At 34.7% G+C, this 21,016-nt stretch overlaps 2 protein-coding genes across 3 annotated transcripts in view; one reads left to right on the forward strand and one right to left on the reverse strand.

Moving 5' to 3' along the window:
• Positions 1–2,944: 2,944 nt before the first annotated feature.
• The window catches only part of cher (filamin A protein cher), a 121,858-nt gene continuing 103,786 nt past the window's right edge, over positions 2,945–21,016 (forward strand). For both annotated transcript variants that reach the window (XM_076130826.1, XM_076130828.1), the window contains exon 1: positions 2,945–3,140. The gene's annotated coding sequence lies outside the window, so the exon portion shown is untranslated. The remainder of the gene's footprint in view (positions 3,141–21,016) is intronic.
• Positions 14,669–20,138, reverse strand: LOC142983888 (uncharacterized). The gene is made up of 5 exons (XM_076131065.1): positions 19,381–20,138; positions 19,066–19,165; positions 17,516–17,620; positions 15,439–15,594; positions 14,669–14,722 (listed from the first exon to the last, which is right to left on the reverse strand). The coding sequence occupies exons 1-5, from the start codon at positions 20,136–20,138 to the stop codon at positions 14,669–14,671; spliced, it is 1,173 nt and encodes a 390-aa protein (XP_075987180.1).

The raw sequence follows: 21,016 nt of genomic DNA on the forward strand, positions 1-21,016 counted from the left end.
CTCTTGACATCTCAATTTGTAAGGATGCGTAAGTGGTGAAGACTTTAACATGCTCTTAATTCGCCACATAATTGGACTGTTCGCATAAAATTCGAAAGTAATTAATCCCCACTGAACACTTCAATAAATATTGTTTTAAAGTACCAAAACATTTCGACGCTCAAGTCGCGACAAAATTAATGTAAGCGTTTGTTATGTTAACGCATACGTGAAATACTCATTTAGTTTGAACGCCAAAAATATCTGCAGCCGGCTGAAGCTGTAATAAATGTCAAATTTTTACACCGAAGACCGTTCGTCAGAGATTAAAGGGGATAATCTGGGATAATATTAGCTTTTGTGGGTCTATTAGCCCGTCGAGAATACCCACCACTTACTAAACGATTGAATAATTCAAATTTTAATAGAATCACTGTCTTCGTATGAGTGCGCGCGATAATAAAAATTCAACTAGTTTCTTTTTGAGATTAATCAAAGTTTTATTATTAATATTACAGGTTTTAACCTACAAATTAGAGGACGGGTTAGCAACGGGATACAGATACATATAAAATTATTTTCTGATGAAATTAGCTAATCTCGTATCGTCTCGTAGCTTATATCGTTTGTGTGATAGAAAAGTATACGATTTATTCATGAAGATATAATTACCATTAAATTAATTGACATTATTGTTTGTGTAAATAGCTTTTTAGAAAATTACTCTCCAGATTTACCAAAGAATTGGCTATGGGAAGACGGCAATTCAGCCAGTACCCTAGAGTTAAGCAACGTACAAGGTTTAATGTAATAATTCCTAAAAATAGAATCTAATTTTTCAAAAATAAAACAATTGACATGAAAAAGAGCATGTAATCAGCATAAAACTGAGTTTCAGAGACAGTTAAAATGTAAATTACTGTATCACAGAGTAACAGGTCATCCACACTTCAGCCATCAATTTTAATGTTACGTTCTTAATAGCCCTAAGAACTATCCTGAAAAAAACTTGAAAGACAAAGATATTTATTACTCTGTTTCACAACTAGACACAATGAGATATTATCTAGATAAAAAATATTACGTCTAGAAAGTGTTAGACAATAATCGTATTTTTTATGCTATTTAAAACAGGTGTTGCTATAGATCTATGTAGATTATGATGCAATATTTTTGGTGGTAACTTCTATAATATTATGTTTCAAAAAGTTATGAAGTAATATTTTTTTTAAATGAATTGTAAAATGTATAGTTTTTGCGTTAGAATAGGCGAACGCGGTGTCGTATTTTAGTAGTTTAGTAGGTTTTCTTTTCGAATTTAATAATTCATTCATTTCACTATCGAAAAGATTATAAGACACATGAATAAAATAAAACTTTAAGCTTTTTCTTTAATGTTTTAGGATCACAAAATTCTTAATTTTATTCTGAAAGGCTATCGGAACAACAATCTCGAGGACCTCCAGAACATGAGTTTTTATTCTACTATTGACTATCGACAACCGGCGAGCTATCGAAAAAGGTGAGAAACGTGGTTTTCAAGAGTCGGTACTATCGAGTATCGAGAGTATGACTTTAAGATGCACTGAAAAAATAATTCCTACGGCACTAAGTAGAGGCGCTGATCAGCTTTTCATATAACATTGCTCGATAACTACATGTTGCCGGCAGTCTATAGTGGTAGAGAGTCGCGATACTAATCAGTGCTCCAAGGGAATGCCGCAGTAACTAGTAAAACTCTCTGTATTATTGTTTGCAGACTATCATCATGCAAAGAGATTTCGAACTTCCCCCAATGATCAAGGATTATGTTATTCTTGAGATGTGGGGTTCATAACATATTTAATACTAGGAGAATTGACGTGGATTTGGCGTAGACTAAGCCTCAGAATCATTATCACCCTTACTCCTTTTACCCTTACGACAACAATTTAAAGGGCTATAACCTTCCCCTGGATTTGCTAGTGCCCACAAGCATCAGTACAAAAATAACTCTGTGCTAAATGTTTTATATTCATAAATAAACATGTAATTTTATGACTAAAGTAATACATGTCATGTAGTTATCTACAGAATGCTATTAAAAAGTAGTAAAACTCTGCATTATTTTTTCACGTGTCGTCTACGGCTAGCTACGCCATAATATTATGACATTAACAATTTTCCGCATGTTTTTTTAAAGTTAGTTTTATCGTATTTTCAGCTGCTGTTTAATTAGCTTTGTTTTTGCCGACAGGTTAGTGTTTGGAATAAGGCCGATTCTGATATTTTTAGATAGACATTACAGATATTATAAGTAACTATGAAATAACTAGGAAATAAGAAGTAACTAGGAAAATCTGTACTGTATCTCTTTAATGCAAGGAAAAGCTCAGTTAGAAAAAAAGTCCAGCTCAAATAGAGTACCATTAAGTCTATGGAGCGATTGCACCATGTAGCTTTTTAATTAAGTTTCAGTATAGGAAGAAGGTTCATAGAGCATTTTAGCTCAGATTTTTGTGTTACATATTATATAGACACGTACTACTGTCGATTTAAATGTAATAGCTTGCCCAGTTGAGCTTTAAGCTTCTTAGTTTATTTTGAGTGCAGAAACAATTATGTAAATACGTGTAATTTTCACTGGACTAAAGAAAAACTATCGTTTCCATCGAGGAGCTTTTACGTGAATCGTGGAAGTCAGTTTTCAGGACTGTATTTTCCGTTTTTATTTCTGTTTCGTAGACCTTTTTCAGAATAGGTGCGAATTATTCGGATTATTGCGATAGTAGTAATAGATTGAATGAATTCTCCGATGTAGGATACTATCAACACCTCCCACAGCCGCGTGCTCTGGGCCTTAGCTCATGTACAGTTATTATATCCATGCAACGCGACGTTATGACGCGATCCAAAATACATCGTTACCCGCCCAACATTTCACCCGTGCCACCTAAATTTTATATTAAAAGCACGTGAAACTGGCTTAGTCACGTATGTTCGCTGGCCGGGCGCAGACTACGCGATAAAAATTCCAACACCCAACACTCATAAACTCGTTAATAATTATATAACAAGGCATTCTGTGATATCCCTGTGCCTATCACTTGACGTCCGCTCCGGTTTTCCCGCGCTTTCGAGTACGCCGCCATCTTGCGCGCTTTCGAGTTTTCCCCCCGGAAGTAAGTGTCATGGAATTTGTTTAAACAGCCTATTATTTTTGTGCTTTTCATCCCCTTTCGGAGTGTTTTGTGAGTGATTTTTTCTATTATATTTATTTGCGACTGAAAGGTAAGGTAGTTTTAAGCGGTTCGATTTAAACAATATAAAATTAGTTTTACATTGTTATTAAACGTTACAAAATGATTTTAAAGCTCGCTAAACGCTGTTCTCGTTTGCCAAATTGTCCAAGTGCATTGAGCAGACTAATAAATACGCAGAAAGACATTAAATTGGGCTTGGCATAAACGCTGGATTTCGCACAAATTACGAGTAATATTAAACGGGTTGAATCAAGAATGTCAAGACGTGATGTAATCGGTTAGCGAAACCCTTCTATTTTAGGATTTGCTTGTATGCCGTTATTTTGAATGTATCACTCGTGATTTTTTGTGTAGGATGATTTCTATTAATATTATAATGTTTGATATTAGCTGCAGTAGCATACACGGATATCGGTGTAACATTACCAATACCCCACTACTTTGTTGCGGCTGAAAGTTAGTTAGAGCTTTCCCGGATTTGAAAGCCTGGAGAAAAAACGTAAACAAAAGCAAACGCGTATTGAGGGACGAAAATAGAGTGTACGTAAATAGATTTTGCTCTCTAGTTAGTAAAAAAAGGCATTTGCAATTGGTAAACTTTCCTTTTCTTTTTCACATAAGTAATATAGTCCAAAGATTCAGTAAATTATATTATTATTACAAAAGCTTTAATAAGCTTGTAACGAATTCAACACGAGAGTTGAATTCGTGTCGCGTCAAAGGAAAACATCTCGCGGACATCGAGAAGCTTCCGGAAAATGCAAATCCGATTAGAATCTGAATTATTTTTACATTCCTGAAGAAAAGGTAGGCTTTCATGTTTCTAATTAATAAGTGAATCATTCATTTTCAGACATTAATAAAACTAGATGCTTTTTACTCAAAGTTTTTATACATTTGTCTGTAAAACGTATGTAACTTGCCGTTGACAGGTGAAGAGTAAGAAAAAAATATTCGCAAACATTTTTACAAGCTCACTAATTAACGATCTTAATAGAAGACGGCCGCAATTTTCTCCACCGTCCAGAGAAATTGTATCATAATGTTCACAATATTTATGTACTAAAGTTATTTACGTTCTGTCTGGTTCCTTAATTAATTAGCGTGAATATGGGACAAGGATGAATTTTAGTGGCCATCTTGTTCGCTAAAACTTCTTGGTATAATAACACGGATCGTAATTAATAGTGGTGTGCAAAAATAAATCTTTGTTGATAAGCGGATTTACGATGACTTGTTTAAGAGTTTGTGAGTTATTTTTGCGCTGGAAATACTAAAGGTACATGATCGTAGTACTTGGTTTGTTTCTGTCGAGTTTGGCTAGAAATAAAACATCTGTAACTGTTTATCACAGCTCCAATGCTTAAGATAGCTTTGGTTGACTATAAAGTTCCGAAGTTTAACTGTAATGTGCAAAGAATTATCTAATGACTGTGGGACTCGGGTAGGAAAAGTAATTGTGTACAGAAGTCTATGTTACTTTATAAGTATGTATGTCGTGAATACGGAGGGTCTACGAGACTCTACAGAGGTCCTACGAACTCTATATGTACGCTTCGTCTGTCTAGTTTAGATTGTGTAATTCTTTGCTTAGAGCCTTTGCTTTAAGAACGAATAAATAATTTGACAACATAGAGGCTGTATTTTTCTCAGATATTCTCTACTTACACTAAAATTTTCTATTCAATCTGGTCTATAGCTTACAAAAACAATGCGATTTAAAAGATGATTCAAATTTTTTCAGAGTTTTACGAGTTTTTCGCTATGAGATAATATTATTTTGTTCTATATTACGCGCGTAGAGGAAATATAAAATAACTCTGATCGTTCAACGAACTGTCGGCGTACTAAATTAAAGTAATAATTCTTTGAACAAAAAAAAACATAAGTAATATTATTTATCTTTCTTTTATGTCTTTATTTCAACAAGTGTATTTTAGTTTAATATTTTTGTAATGTCCACGTGCCAGTGCATGAAAAGTAATGAAACCTGCTTGTAGAATTTGACAGATTGACGTTTACAGATAGTGTTGCCAGGTCACTTGAAAAAAAAATAGACAAATAACGAAAATATTTCAAACTGAAAATCGAGTGTGATTTTGTTTTGTCGTTTTTTCTTTTGTTTTTAAAACAGTTCGTGACTTTTATCAAATATGTGTTAACGTGTCGGAATGCGTATTTCTAATGTTTTGTTTATAGTTTGCTATTTTAGATGCATTGTTTTGAAATCGGAATGCATCTTGATGTAATAATATGTCCTGGCGACGCACCAAATTGTTTTCGAATAGAGATAAACGATTACAGCTGTTGACATGTGTATTATTTTAATATTTAAAAAAGAGAAAATTGTATCGATCTGTAAGCCATAGACAGCCTAAATTGCAGAAGCATAAACTAATCCTCGCATTGGACAGTATTAACAGGTTTTATAGGAAATATGTGCTTAAATCTTAGAACTTTATCGGTTTGACTATCTTTCTCAGCTCTCAACTAAGATAGATATTTGTTGGTACCAATAAATTAAATAATTGGAGAATTTAAACTTACCTACACACAAAGATAATATCGGGCCTAAAGGTTTATTCAGAAGTGTTTTAAATACACCCTCGTTTCGCCGATAACAATGTCAGTATTAAGTTATAGGAGGCAATAGCCCCTATTGCCTTTATCCCGGCACGGTACAAAACTCCAAGTTACTATTGACAGAATTCAAACCAAACCCGAGACCCGGTCGGTAGTCGTATACACTTCCACCCAGACTTCAGAAGCATAATTCACAAATTAAAACTTCTTCTACTCAGTTTTAATAACAAAAAACAATCTTCCCCTAGAGATTCAAGATCCAGACGGAATATTATTATTTTCTCATCTCGTGCTCATTAATGTCGCCAGAATGAAAAAAACATGAATGAAATATATATTTTTGTTAAAAAACTATTCTATTTTGATCGTTATAAGATTTTTTCCTGTGTAGTTGTTAATTAATGCGGCCTGTTTTATTTATAAAGCATAGAATCAGTTGCTACACGATGTCATGTGATTTTGTAAAGATGTAGAAGATATTGTTATCTTAGTAATATTTAAAGCTATGATATTCTCAGCTGAAATGTTTTTACTAGGGAAAAGTGTAGGATTGCAAAAAAATTTGTCAAAAATCACTTTTACTAAATTTGTTCGTTTTAACCTTAGCTAGCGCCTATTTACAAAAAATATAAGACCACTTTTTGCCTTTGTCTGTTTAAGACACAACTTCTGTTGGAATAGAGCGAAATTGTCATAGCAATTTAATAAGGTAATCATGTACAAACTTGGTAGTATTCGTTACTTACCATACGTACATAATATCACGCCTTCTTCCCATAGAGGTAGGCAAAAACCTGAGGTCGCCATTTGGTAAGATCCTTACAAACTTCCCTTCCAAATATTTACAGACCATTGTTATGGCAGAATGTGACAGTTAGATTATAAAAATAACACCATTTTTGTACTACATTTAGTAAATAAATGATTTGATTTGCTTTATTCACAACCATACATCTTGACTTACAGGACCATTACTGTAGTACTTGTAACTAGCAGTACTGGTAAAAAACTTAATTTGTTAATTTATTATTAATGATGCTTCGACGCTATTAACACAGACAGTGGCCGCTAGACGACGTAAATTATACTTGCTTATATAATTATAATTATATAATAGACTTATTATTTAAACTCCAAAAACTTTGAAACAAGGAGCTACGAGTCACAAGAAGCTTGTTAGATGATATAGTTCTATACGTATTGAAAATCATTGATTACGACATTCCTGTAGATTACACTAAAGATTACTGTTCATGAAAATAGCCGCAAATGTTTAGTCGTTGAGCTGTAAATCTTGCAGCAATATAACTTACAATTACATACACATGTGACATCTTCGGAAACTAACGATACGATAAATCTATCCAATTTAACCCCGATTTATTACAACGGATACTTGCGAAAAACGTGTTTCAGACTAGTTGTATGAAAAAAAGATTTGTTTTTTTGCAAAGCAGGTATCGTTGACCACAAATGTGTTCCGCTGCCCTCTGGTCGAAGTTTCTTGTTCATCAGACAACAGAGTTGATTTTTGAACAATTAATGTCAGCAGCAGTCGGCAGTACGTAGCATTGTGCGATATTTTAATTGATAGAATATGTTAACTTTATATTTATTTTGCAAGTCCCCAACCCGCAATTGGCCAGCGTTGTGGACTCAAGGGCTAACCCCTCTCTCATTACAGGAGGAGACCCTTGCCCAGCAGGTCATTAATGGGTTAAATTTATTATTTTTTATTATCTTCGATTAAACTGAAAGTTTTGCCAAGACATACTGTAAGATTATTTATGGAAGTATTGGTGTATCTATACATATTGTGTCTATAACTCTGCATTTAGGTGTCTCTTTAACACAAAATTTACGACATTTTTTTGGTCCAAAGCATAAAAGTACGAACTCCTAAAGTGTTATTTTTAAAAGTAATACTTTACTTAAAAATGAAATACTATAATATATTTTAAACACCAATCACAGTTTCGCTTATACCCGACTTTTCGAATATCAAGACAATTTACATTTAACTGTATTTTTTATAATATGTATTAAGTTAAAAACATTTACAAATTCAATCAATAAAAGAGACACATGGATACACACGTAATTTAATCCGAACATAACGTAAAGATATATCGCGACACGTGTGCGTACTTTATATCGGCACAAGGAAGTCATGAGAGCTGTCGCGCAGTCGTCCGTCCGTCCCGAGCGTGCGATGATTTATATCGCAGTTATAATTGTAACCGCGGCAATATCTCGCTTGAAAACTTGCGAAATATACGCCTTTGGGGCTAGAAAGGCGTATGTTTGAAACATGTGGTGGAATATACGCCCTTTTGGAAGCAATAAAACAAGCTTTGGTGCTAAAAAGGGCGTATGTTGGTTACATGTGTTAGAAGATACGCCGTTTTTAAAGCACGAAACCAAACTTAATGTTTTAGATAGGTACTATAGTGGTATTTGAACTGGGCGTCTCCGAGCTTGGGAGAGCGCGTAAAAAGTCGGTCCCGGTTGTTGTCAATTAAGGTAACAGTTGTTAAGCCACGTTAAAGGCTTTCGGGCGGATTGAACAACTTTGATACTAGGTTGACCACGAATCATACGATAAGAAGAAAAATATATTTTTAACGTACTCTACCTAACTACAACCATAGTCGAAGTAAATTGTACGTTTATTATCTAGAATGGAAGTTTAGTTGCTTAACTGTTAGTAGGAATGAAATATGTTAGATGCAGGACCAGGTACAGTATTTACTATTAAAACTGGAAATTTGAGAATCTCACAAAGTAAGTACTTACTTACTTTATGAGGTCTTCAAATTTGCAGTTCTTATGTGTTTGGTAGTAAACTAGATAACCAACTAAGTTAAGTATGCTATGAGTTAGTCTTTAGCATATTAAACCATAATACTATCTATTTTTATGAAACTAGGTGACACGGGCAGAAAGAATAACGGGGCACCGATAAAGGTCAGGTGTAATAAAACGGCAATTTATAAAAAAGTATCGTTTGAAGTTGAACAGTTTCTATCGGTTCTTGATAGGATTGTAAGAGTTAAGTTGATATAGAATTCGGTGATTATTTTGAACCGACACGCTCCCGCCTAAGCTTCATAAGGTTCCCTTTGATAACATAATTATGTAATCCCTACCAATACTAAAGTTAATCGGATTAGAAACACTTAATTCAAATTTCCTCTTCGCGATTTATGTCCATTTATTGTCAATTGCTTCTTGCAAATTCGCACACCTTCACCCGTAAGCTGAAAGAAATCTAACGAAACAATTTTGTATCAAAATTACATCTGATATTAATACAACCATGAAACAATTTTTTACTGAAAACTGCAACAAGTTTTCAACATTGTAACATACTGTACAATTTCTAGGAAACAACTAATAAGTACCGCAGATTGATCGACCCAGATTCCCGCAAGTGGCCGTATTTCATACGACAGACCACATTTAACCCAGTCTCGCTATAAATACGCCGGTCCACTGGATATTGAAGCAGAATTACCTGGATATTTGGCGTGACACCAGATATTACACTAATTACCATTATATTGCTTTGATTATACAAGATACGGTGATTCTGAGAATTAAATAAAGTTCTTACAAAATAAGCACATGCATAATATAACGCCTGTTATACCCGAGGATGTAAGCACTGGTGTGTGAAATACAACCAAATTTCGCCGTTACAATGTTGGTACCATGTTATAGGGGGCAAGCCTATTGTCATAAACGGGACACGTCACCTCGTCTGTTAAAATACATCTTATACAAATTAGAAAAGACTAACAATACTTTGTCCGACCCGGGAATGGACTCCCAGACCTAGTGATCAGAAGACGGATACACTACAGACCGCGCCACAGAGGCAGTCTACTGTAAAATCTTGACTAATCATCTCTTTTTAATACAGTGTTGTGTATAGCAACAAGCCTCCTAATTTTCCATGACTAAACTACTGACCAGACTGACCTAATTATAAAATTTTTGCTTGATCTTGGCATCAAAATGGAAAATTTTGGCCGTAATGTGCCTCTACCTACTCTAATGACCTACATAATAATTTAGTCTGTCTACAAGCACTTGAAGAACGTAGGTTTGTTCATGTAAACAATTCGACTAATTCTCAAATATAGGGCTATTTTGTATAGCTATAAATATTAGGTCGGGGAAAAAATTCCCATTATAGTATGTATGAACTTGTAATAAAATCTTTTTGGCTTCAAGAATCACAAATAAGTACGGTTCATTAGGTTTCTTTCAGTGAGCTCGTAAGGTACCCAAATATCGAGCTTTTTTGTGTAAGGAAAAGATTTTATTACAAGTTTATACATATTATATTTAAAAAAACTGAATATTTTTGGAGCATGCACCTGAGACCTATTCTATTCAATGAGCAACTTGTTACACCCATTCCATTAATGGGCACGGGTCACCTTCCGAATTGACGAAAGGGTAAAACCTTTAGTCTACTAGACTGGCCAAGTGCGGATTGAGGACTTGACTATTGAGCAAAAAAAATAATAATAAAAAAGTACCTATACTTTATGAAAGCTATCCATTTCCCGATTAATGCCACATTTTTACGCATACCGTCAAGAATGACGGATGACGATACGTTAACGTCGCCGTCGTGAGAGAATAACGTCAACATCCCGTTTGTATGTTAAATTCGACAGCTGTTATTGATGCTTCTCCTTTACGGTTAACTGAACATATCAGTTAAAATAGTAGTTTCAGATATGAATTATAAGAAACTAGCTATCCGCCCGCGGCTTTCCGTCGTCGAATTTCATCCCCTAAGGACTGAAATTTTCAAAAATCCTCGTTTATCTCTCCAAGAAACATATATTTCAGTTTCTTACGTTCAGTAGTTTCGGCTGTGCGTTGTCTTTTAGTTATTCAGAAACTTTTAAAGAAGACTTTTATGTTAGTGTTGTTTATGGCAACAAGTTCCATAAGATATGTCCGTCTTTGATTTTCGTTAGTACTTTAAATTAAAGACGTGTCATTTCATCAGATTAACGTACAGGAAATACAAACGCGATATTATATTGAAACGTCAAAACAACCTGTTACTTACAAATCCCGACATCTTAAGTGATCACTGAGTAAACCACAAATAACTCAGTAACTTGTGTATTAATAAACACATATACAAAGTAAACGAATAAATTTAAAAGGTTGGCAACCTCTGCTTGCATTCCGACATATTTGTACTGTGATGAATTCTGAATGAATTTCGTAGAAGTCTGTTATTTGCGATGTTACTCAACTTATAAGCTGGGAGATTATTGCGATGCTGAAAATGCATTTTATTACATCATTTCTTGTTAGACTACACACTAAAGTATAGCTTGACTGGAATCTAGCCATAAAGAAGAAAGTGCAGTGGTCGATAACACAAAATACAAATGATACAAATATTTGTGCGATCCACAAATTGTTGTTTCGGGGCTGGTTGTACTTTGTATGTTTGTAAAAGTCTCCGCGACACAATTGCAATGCTTAGTGCGGGAGTTGTGTTTTCATATATTCTCATGCAAAATACCCGGTCGTTGTCTATTAAGCCAGTCAAATAACTTGATCACTAGGTCGCCTTACGATAAATAATAATATAATTTCAGGTCTACTCTCATAAGGCTCTATTCCATTCTTATATCTTTTGACAATCATAACTACTACATAAGTTTACTGCGTAATGTCTTGCAGTTAAAAACCAACTACAGTCAATATAATAGTTGTAATGTGACGATGTCCCACTACTGGGCAAAGGTCTCCTAACGTAATGAGGGAGGAGATAGGCCATGAATCCACCACGCTGGCCAAATGCGGGTTTGGGAGTTTGTGAACGTTCAAGAACTCTCAGGCATGCAAGGTTGCGTCACGACGATTTCCTTCATCGTTAGAACAAGTGATAATTACTTCTAATACACATATAACTTTTGATAGCCATTGGTGTGTTGCCTCGTGATCGAACCATCGACCAATTGCGTGGGAGGTGCCAGCTTAAACCACTCGTTTATCACATTAATTAGAATAATAATATTAATACTAGAATACTTATAATAACAATTATCATATATTTTGGCACTTATCCATTGCTATTAGAAATAACAGTAGTTATCTACAACTTTCTGCCCGCGACTTCGTCCGTGTGAAAAGAAATCCCCGGGATAGAAAGTTTCACTGTGTTACTCCAGGATATAAACTATTTGTGTAAGTACCAACCAAATTTCCAATATCTGGCTACGGCGCGGCGGTCAGTTTCGTTGTAGCTGGCTAACGGTGCAGGACTTTGTTTATAGTGTCAAAGTGTGTGGAAAATACACGGGTACACTCTCTATTCCTTCACTCTCATATGGGTGGGGCAGATATAACTGACAAACCAGTGAGGGGTCAGGCGCAGAACCGACGAGGTCTATGAACTCAACTTTCTAACTCCGGCAATCTCTGAAAAATTCTTAATAGAAAATATCATAAAAGACTTTTCAGCCTGAATTAGAACCCGAGACCTCTTCCGCAGCAGTCGCATACACTTCCGATTGCGCCACAAAATCAGTCAACGAACTTCCAACCATCCAAAGCCCTTTCATTTATAATATTAATAATATTTAACTATTTATTTATAGTTAGTTTCCTCTATGTATTATCATGTGAATATTTATAAGTAGGTAACCCAATTTCCCGGGTGGCCCTTGCAACATGCTAGTCCGATTAAAATAGAAAAGAGGAAGCAATATCTTGTATATGAGAGAGAGAGTCAGAATAAAGAAAATAAGAGGTAGAGTTTTAAGGGAAACTTAATTTTACTCCGGAATATACAAACTTGTAATTGATAAATTAAAGGTTTTATCAAGATTTTGCTTTGAGTTTTGCTTACACAGATAATATTTTAGAACCCAACTAACCCAGCGGGCTTATCGCGTATTTCAGATGCCATTCTTGTTTTAACAAAATATAGAGAGTGTTTTATACACCGATGGCTCACGTATAAACACAATTTTTATTTTGGTATTATACCTTCAAGTATAACTAAGGCGGTTCGTCTTTTACTGAAAAAAAAAACAACCAATAATTACCTCATTGTCAAAACAATTAAAGTCACATTTGTTAAACAAAGAAAAACAAAAAAGCATTTAATTATTCTCGACATTTAACACGTAGACCGCTGTTCAATGTAACCAATGAAAAAACACTGTTACATAACAATGGCGAAGAAAATTTATTGCAGTACATGAGGACAAACATTTTTTATTCTTAAAATATCGATCGTAATTTTATTTTTGAAGTGTACAATTGAAATGTCTTAAGGTAGTGATTTGTGTATAAGCGATAGCGAGAGCGATTTGAGGCTCTTTCGACTGGAATAAGCAGCGTGTTGTAGATAGTGGGTATATTGTACGTACATTTATTTTCAGTTAAAATCGGATTGTCACTATGTAACAGTTGAGCGAGTACATCTCTAACCATGTGACACTTGCAGAGTGCGTTTTTCTTTATTGATGGATTTTTTATTGACAAATCCAATTTGTATTTAAAAAGCTTTTCTTTATGCAGCCCAAGACAACTGGCCAGTCTTCCATCCTTCTTTTTGGCGGTTATCGAAAGAAGTTTTCAATTAATTTGAATTAAACTTGGTAATTTTAGTTATACATACGATTGATCAACGACCTTTATACGACGTTATTTTCTTGCCTTGCATACTCGTATTATCATCTACTGCAATATATGCTCTGAAATATCTAACAAGCGTTTCGCCCCGCTATACTCACCGATAATTCAAAACCCCACCTTTACAATCATAATCTCGATAATTTTACAAGCGACAGCGAATACTCCCGCTAGCCAATATTCAGCTATTAAATCTAGATTAATTCCGCGCACACAGACGCTAATGTTATTATTAGTACACAATTACACTTATGTATTATCTTGTGGTGAGTTCTTAATAATTAACACGTGTTGGCGCGGATTGCTCACGAATTATGACTTACAATTATAACTACAGATTTAGATTTGAAAGGTATTGTTACAGTACGAGAAAAGCTTATGAAGCGCAAGAAGTTTGATTTACCCTCCATAGTGTATGCTGCGAGAACTATTTCTTGCAGTGGTTTAAGCGGTCACCTCGCCGCAACAACCATAGCGCCGCGTGTGGTGGGTTCGAATCCCACCCGGGACAAATCTTTGTGTGATGAGCACGAGTATTTGTTCTGAGCCTGGATGTTAATGTATCTATATAAGTATGTATTTAGAAGTATATAAGTATGTTTATCAGTTATTTGGTTACCATAGTACAAGCTCTGCTTAGTTTGGAATCAAATGACCGTGTGTGAGTTGTCCCATAATATTTATTTATTTAATATTTATTTCTTTAAAAGTATTTTTTTACAAACGTTCGCTGCTCGATACAGAGTATCGAGTAGGGAATAGCGCTTCTGGTTTTTATAGTGCTATCTTCTACTTCTGAAGTATAAGCAATAGTTTGTTGACATTCATTTGTATATAGAGACCCTATTTAAAAAAATACGCACACACGGTTCTGAGACATTGTAAAAGGTTTAAACAATTATTAACCTTTGCATATCTGTGTGAAACGAATCCAAACGAATGCTAGTCTAAGTTTGACAATAAGCGTGTTCTACAGAGCCTTAAACCTTTTCAGAAAATATACATCGAGTGTGAGTTCATTACTTTATTATTGAATTCATCTAATAACAAAATGCATTTACTTTAAAATGGTGCTACTATAACTAAATCCTACAAATCCCAGTTCCAATGAATTATTTTCTCGCATTGTCTTGTACTGTGCCAATTCTCACGCCTCCATTATTAGCCGTGTCCAAGATTCAATTCCACATGGCATTCATTAAATTAAATATTGCGTAAGATTGGTGAAAAAGCTGAAATAAAAAAACATGTCGTAAAATTAAGAGTTTCTTTGAACTATTTTGATCGAAACTAAATTATTTTTATAGGTATTTCGCGATGGTAATGTCTAATGAAGTCTAATCATAAACAAATCTGTGCTGTTTATAATATTATGATCAGCTTTGATCTAGGTGTTAAAGATTTTAATGTGTATAACAGAATATGGGAATGCTATAATTAGCAGGTAGGGAATTTACGTTTGCCTTCACCTGCTTCGATAGTTGATTAAAACTAATAAAATAGAATTTATTAGCGCTTTCGAGGGCCGTTAGAACAATATTTTAGGTTTGATTCTTAAACGAATTAATAAGAAAAAAAAACGAAACAAAGTTATCAACAAAAAAAGATCAAATAAATTTCGAATTTCATAAAACTTAATGGGCAAACTGAATTCTTAACTTAACTAAACGAGTCACTAAATAAAACCTTAAAAAACATTAAGTGCCAATTTCACGGCTCAGGTGTCAGATAACCTGTCCGACAAGTAAAGCGATAGCAAATAAATGAAAAACAACTGCCAAATTCCGTCGGCTAAGTTAACTGACACTTATTCTGAAGTACATTTGGCTGTAGTTTATCTATGCAAATTGTTTCTTTTTTTATATGAGTTTAAACACTATTGAATAGAGAAACTACTGCTAGATGTATCCCAGAAACCGGGGGTTAATAATGTTATGCTATAAGTTACATCAGCCAGAGCATCCAGACAGACAGTCCTGAACATGGTCCGAATAGCAACAGGTTTGCTCGCACGTTGTAGCGCTAGTGCTAGGATACTGCGCGTGCGCCGGTCGAAGCTGCGCTCCCAGCCGCATGAGTACATGGCTTGACGGAAGTTTTCACCCTGGAGATAATATATTTTAATAGCTTTGCTCCGGCGGCGGCTTTGCCCGCGTTTAATTGCGAACCTTTCGGGATGGAATTTCCAAAAATCCTCCTTTGTACGTCATTACACTTGCCAACGAATCCTCACAGGTACTAAATTTCAACTTTCTACGCTAAGTAGCTTCCAGTGTGCGATGTCCATCAGTCAGTCAGTCAGTCACTAAATAACGGCAAAGATTTGTATGCATAAACATATCGATTAGGATTGATATAAGCATGGATAGATTATCTGGGTTAGTCTTTTACGAGTGGTTCAGTTCTTAGCACAAATCCGCACAGAGAAGTTAAATAAGAACTGTACTTACAATATATAACTATAATGAAACAAAAACAAAAAAAATATGAGTTTCCAGGTTCAAAATACGAGGTGAAAGTGGGTTTGTCCCGTATTGAATGAACCAGAAGAAGATATTTGGTGAAAAAGTGGCAAAAAAAACATACGGCGACTTCAGTTCAATCCGTGTTTCCTCTTTACAAATCCCCTCGCCCTACAAAGTGGTTCTAACAACAGAAAATTCCGCACATAGCCCTTTTCATAGTCAATAAACTATTCGTTGAATAAGAAATCCGTCTGTTACCAAATACTTAAGATTTTCACACATTTTTCTTAAGTCAGGAGCCAAGAATTCGAATCTCTCAGCAGTAATATAGCAACGATGAGATGACATATTTATTCACACAATAATCCTAATGTTGACAAAATGAATAAGAATTTGCGGTACTTTGGTATATTTTAAAAGATTGTGGATCATTCACACCGTGATGCCAAATATTTGATTACTCTTCTTGTATCTCTTCCGTTCTTTGTAGTCATCGATACTAAATTAAGTTCTTTTTATTTTCAAGAGTGACAAACTACAGCCCAAAAATAAAGATAGTTGTCTATTCTAGTGAAAAAAAAAACATATCTATCGTCTATCATGCACTGAACTGAGCAGTTTAGAAAACATAAGAGAAGATCTTTGTTTAGCAGACAAAAATTCAAAAAGAAACGACCATTTTGTCGCAACATGACTTTGCCTACCTATGAAGCACGGCCAGAAACTACGACTACACTAGGCTAAAATCTTGTCTCTCTAGGCTAGGCTAAAATCTCTGCCTGTGAGCAATGTTAAAAAAGTGGCGATCACACAAATGTCATTCGGACTTTTAGCAGACACTTCGGTGTTAGTGATTCCCAAAGGGCTATGGCGCTTGGCACTGTCCCAAATATAGACCCGAGTCGTTACCACTAAAACTGTGTTTATAATAGACTGTTATAAACTAAAGTCCTCGCTGATTTAGCAACAGATAAAAGATACGAGTATGACACATTGCTAGGTTTATTTCGAATTTCTTAGAAACAGTACACTATGAATAGACCGTTTTTGATGTGTATGAGAGTATGTTTGTGAATTTTCCTGCTTTTAGCAAGAAAAAATTTAAGAATATTTAATTAATGTTAAATTTATGTAGGTAGGAAACTCCGATCTTGACTGAACATCCTCAAATAGAAGTCCTATGTCCTACTTTTTCTACATACATTTGCTGTAATTTGATATCTATCTGTTCGTGGTGTAATCAGCCCCAAGATTAATTAAAAGTCATCAATTTTTTTTATTATATTACTAGTATCATTCGCCTGTGTCATATCAAATAAGTAACGTAAAGGAAAATATCTCTACCACCATCGATTACCGACAACCGGCTAGCTAACGAAACATTTTGTATGACAATGGGTTCAGCGCTTCTTTGAGGCGTCGGTAGAAAATATTTTGGCAGTACATTTTAAATGCGCTACTGGTGACTACAACAAAAACAAATGATGATCTTGTGTCGTGTGCCCTTGAAAATGCCAATTATAACTAAAAACAACATGTAATTTAAGAACACACAAGTACCTTTTCCATAAGCATTTCGCTGTAATAACAAGGGGAAGTGCTGATCAAAGTGCCTCCGATGATAAACGTGAGAAACTCCAAGCTCACGTCTCCTTCACTGAACGACTAGAACAGATAAACAACCGATCAGATGAATGAACAACAATCATGAGATGTAAGGGTTCATTCACAATGAATCGACGTAACATCCTAGAATTATAATATGTATAAGTTACCACGAACAAGAGGAATTGAAGGTGCAGTTAGATCGTTACGTTCTGTAATGACAAGGTGGTTATTGCAGACCCGTTGTTTAAGAATTGCGATTTATAAGGCATAAAACTTTAAGACAGTGCATTTTCTAGAACAAAAGCTTGTTACGCATTGTTTTGATCATTTTAAAAGCTCTTCAAAAGTCATTTTGTAGGCAGTGCCTTTCCCGTTACTTTTCCCTGCTTTTTGTTTGTTAATATATATATATATATATATTTTTTTTTTTTTTTTTTTTTTTTTTTTTTTTTTTTTTTTTTTTTTTTTTTTTTTAATAACCCATATATGTCCCACTGCAGGGCAAGGGTCTCCTCCCAAACGAGAGGAAGGGGTTAGACCTTGAGTCCACCACGCTGGCCAAGTGCGGGTTGGGGACTTTGCATGCCCTCAATAAATGTATTAAACAAATTTTAGGCATGCAAGGTTTCCTCACGATGTTTTCCTTCACCGTTAGAGCAAGTGATAATTATTTCTAATACACACATAACTTCGAAAAGTCATTGGTGTGTTGCCTCGGATTCGAACCTGCGACCACTTGCGTGGGAGGTGCCAACTTAAACCACTCGGCTATCACTGCCATGCACATTGTTAATTATGAGTCTGAAAATTGACAGCTCCAGATCATTGCAGACTGTAATAACATACTCGTACTTCATATCTTTCTAAATGCAAATGTTAAATCGTTTTCTGTACTGCAAATTATTTACGCAACGGTACGTTGTTATGTGTCTGAACCCTAAATCGAAATGAAGCTCATAAACAGGAAACGGATATAAAGAGCTTCGTAAACTACCCGTCAGTTTGTAATCATCTGGTTTAATGCATGTTCATAATGAATGAAGTTTATTTCAAGAATTATATCAGAAATGATAAACGCATGAATCTTTTTAAGTATAAAACGCGGTGTTACTCATTTTTAACACTTTATATGGGTTATAAACAAAATATATAACTTATTTCATGCTACAGGTACATTTATGTTGCATTTCAAAGTATATCAACCGTTCAACGACTGATTTATACAACATTTAATATCATACACATTACGCATATTGCATATTTTGTAGCTGAGTTATGGTGATACGGCCAAATGAAATAAGACATAATGATTTTGGTATTCAAAGGCTTAACTGAAAATAAACTTAATAAAATATGTATATCTTGAGGGCATGCAAAGTCTTCAACCACACTTGGCTAGCAAGATATCCTCAAGACCTAACCCCGCACTGTTTGGAAAGAGACCCTTTTCCGGCAAAAGAACCGTAAAATGTTTAAAAATGTAACACTAAATGACTACATACCTCCATGACCTCATAGACTGTGATGGGCAACAAAATTGTAGTAGCTTTTAACGTCAGCTCATATGCCACTCTGAATGATTCTTTGATTATTTCTACGAAACTGAAATATAAGCATGATTTTAATTATCTGGACATTGGAAAAACTGCATAAGTTTTTACTATTATTACTACTTAAGCTGATACAACTGTAAAGTAATAGCCCAAGACAATAAGTACCTCTGAATTTGTTACAATGTAGAAAAAAAAACGGATTAAAAAAAGTCATGTAACGTATTCCAGAAACTAATTAACCAATATAAATATAATAAAGATTACTTGTAAATTCTCTGCAACTCCACAACAATACTCCTTAGCTCTGTCACAACATCTTTTCTCCCATCAAACAATTTATCCACCCGTTTGGTCAGAATCTCCATCTGTCCGCACGCATGCAACATAAAAGTAGGGCCCAAAGGCACAAACGATACATACATGAACCCAGCATAAAACGCGTAATACAATAATTTCGCATACAACATGAAATAAACTACCAAATTGTTCTTTCTCTCTTCAATAACCTTTGGGTAAACTAATTCATACAAATGTATCATTTCGAATTCGCCTATAACGTAGTTGTGAATATAGGAAAATATGTTTCTTATCGGAAATATGAAAGTAGCACAAATAGTTATAACAAGCCACTGTTTGCCCACATAAGCACCGCTTTTTGCGTACTTTAATACGATTTCCTGGTCTTCCGAAGCTTGGTGCTTTATATTTTCGTAGTCATTCTTCATAGTAGCAATAAGTTGTTGTAGTAATTCCTGCTTCCATAGCATTATACAGTATTGAAATGTAACTACAATATAAACCACTGATAAGGTCCCGTTTTTGCATGTCTTTGAACAGTCTTTATTCTTCAAATCGTGGTATATTATATTATACATGATAACGAAAAAGACGAGCGTAAAAAAACTATGTACGGGTATGAAATAAAGCAGCCATTTTTTGTTCTTCGGTATGTCTGGATGAGACCTGTTAGTTATCATAGCAAAATTTGTAATTTTAAATAACTTTTCGAAATTAACTTCCATTTTGTAGTGTTAATAAATTCTTGTGTGATGTTTCGCGGCACTGGTGTGAAAATTAAAATGGTGGCCAGCTTTTATAGCCAGTTTTAAGTGCCAGATACTTTTATTTTTATTGTCTGTTGAACTACTTTTATGAAAATCCGTCTTTATTATAGTTTTGAGAAGTGGTTTGGCAAGCATTATTTCGTCTGTGTTTAGTAAACGATGCGTTTATTTAATTATTAGTTGTCACGTTGTTAAACTTATTAGAGAATATGGTAGAACATTAAAACAATGTGAAGTGTCATATCTATTACTAGCTGACCCACGCAACTTCGCTTGCAACATAAGAGAGAATGCGTCAAAATTTTCCCCGTTTTTGTCACACTTTTTACTCGTACTCGTAGTGATGATATATAGCCTATAGCCTTTCTCGATAAATAGGCTATCTAACACTGAAATAATTTTTCAAATCGGACCAGTAGTTGCTGAGATTAGCGCGTTCAAACAAACAAACAAACAAACTCTTCAGCTTTATAATATTAGTATAGATACACACGGCTCTGCCTACATTCAGTATAATCCCCTGTTTTAATATTAGGAGATGGATTAAAAAATAAAGCCATGCAAGATTTCATTACGATCTTCTTATAAAGGACACTGGTGTGTTTGTTCAACCAATAGCGTGGAATACACGCGTTAACACTGCCAGTTAACATAAAATAACAATTTTACAATATATTCTTACTCGTTCTTCGCATTAACAGGTACATTTTCTTTTATCTTATAAATTACAAGGATGTCAATCAAACGTAACTAGAGGTTTGTAATAATGTACTTGAAACGATGAGCTGTCAACTAGATTGTTAAAGAACTTTCTAGAAACGGTCTAGAATTTGCGT

The sequence above is a fragment of the Anticarsia gemmatalis genome, chromosome 25 (assembly GCF_050436995.1).
Source record: "Anticarsia gemmatalis isolate Benzon Research Colony breed Stoneville strain chromosome 25, ilAntGemm2 primary, whole genome shotgun sequence".
NCBI classification, from domain to species: domain Eukaryota; kingdom Metazoa; phylum Arthropoda; class Insecta; order Lepidoptera; family Erebidae; genus Anticarsia; species Anticarsia gemmatalis.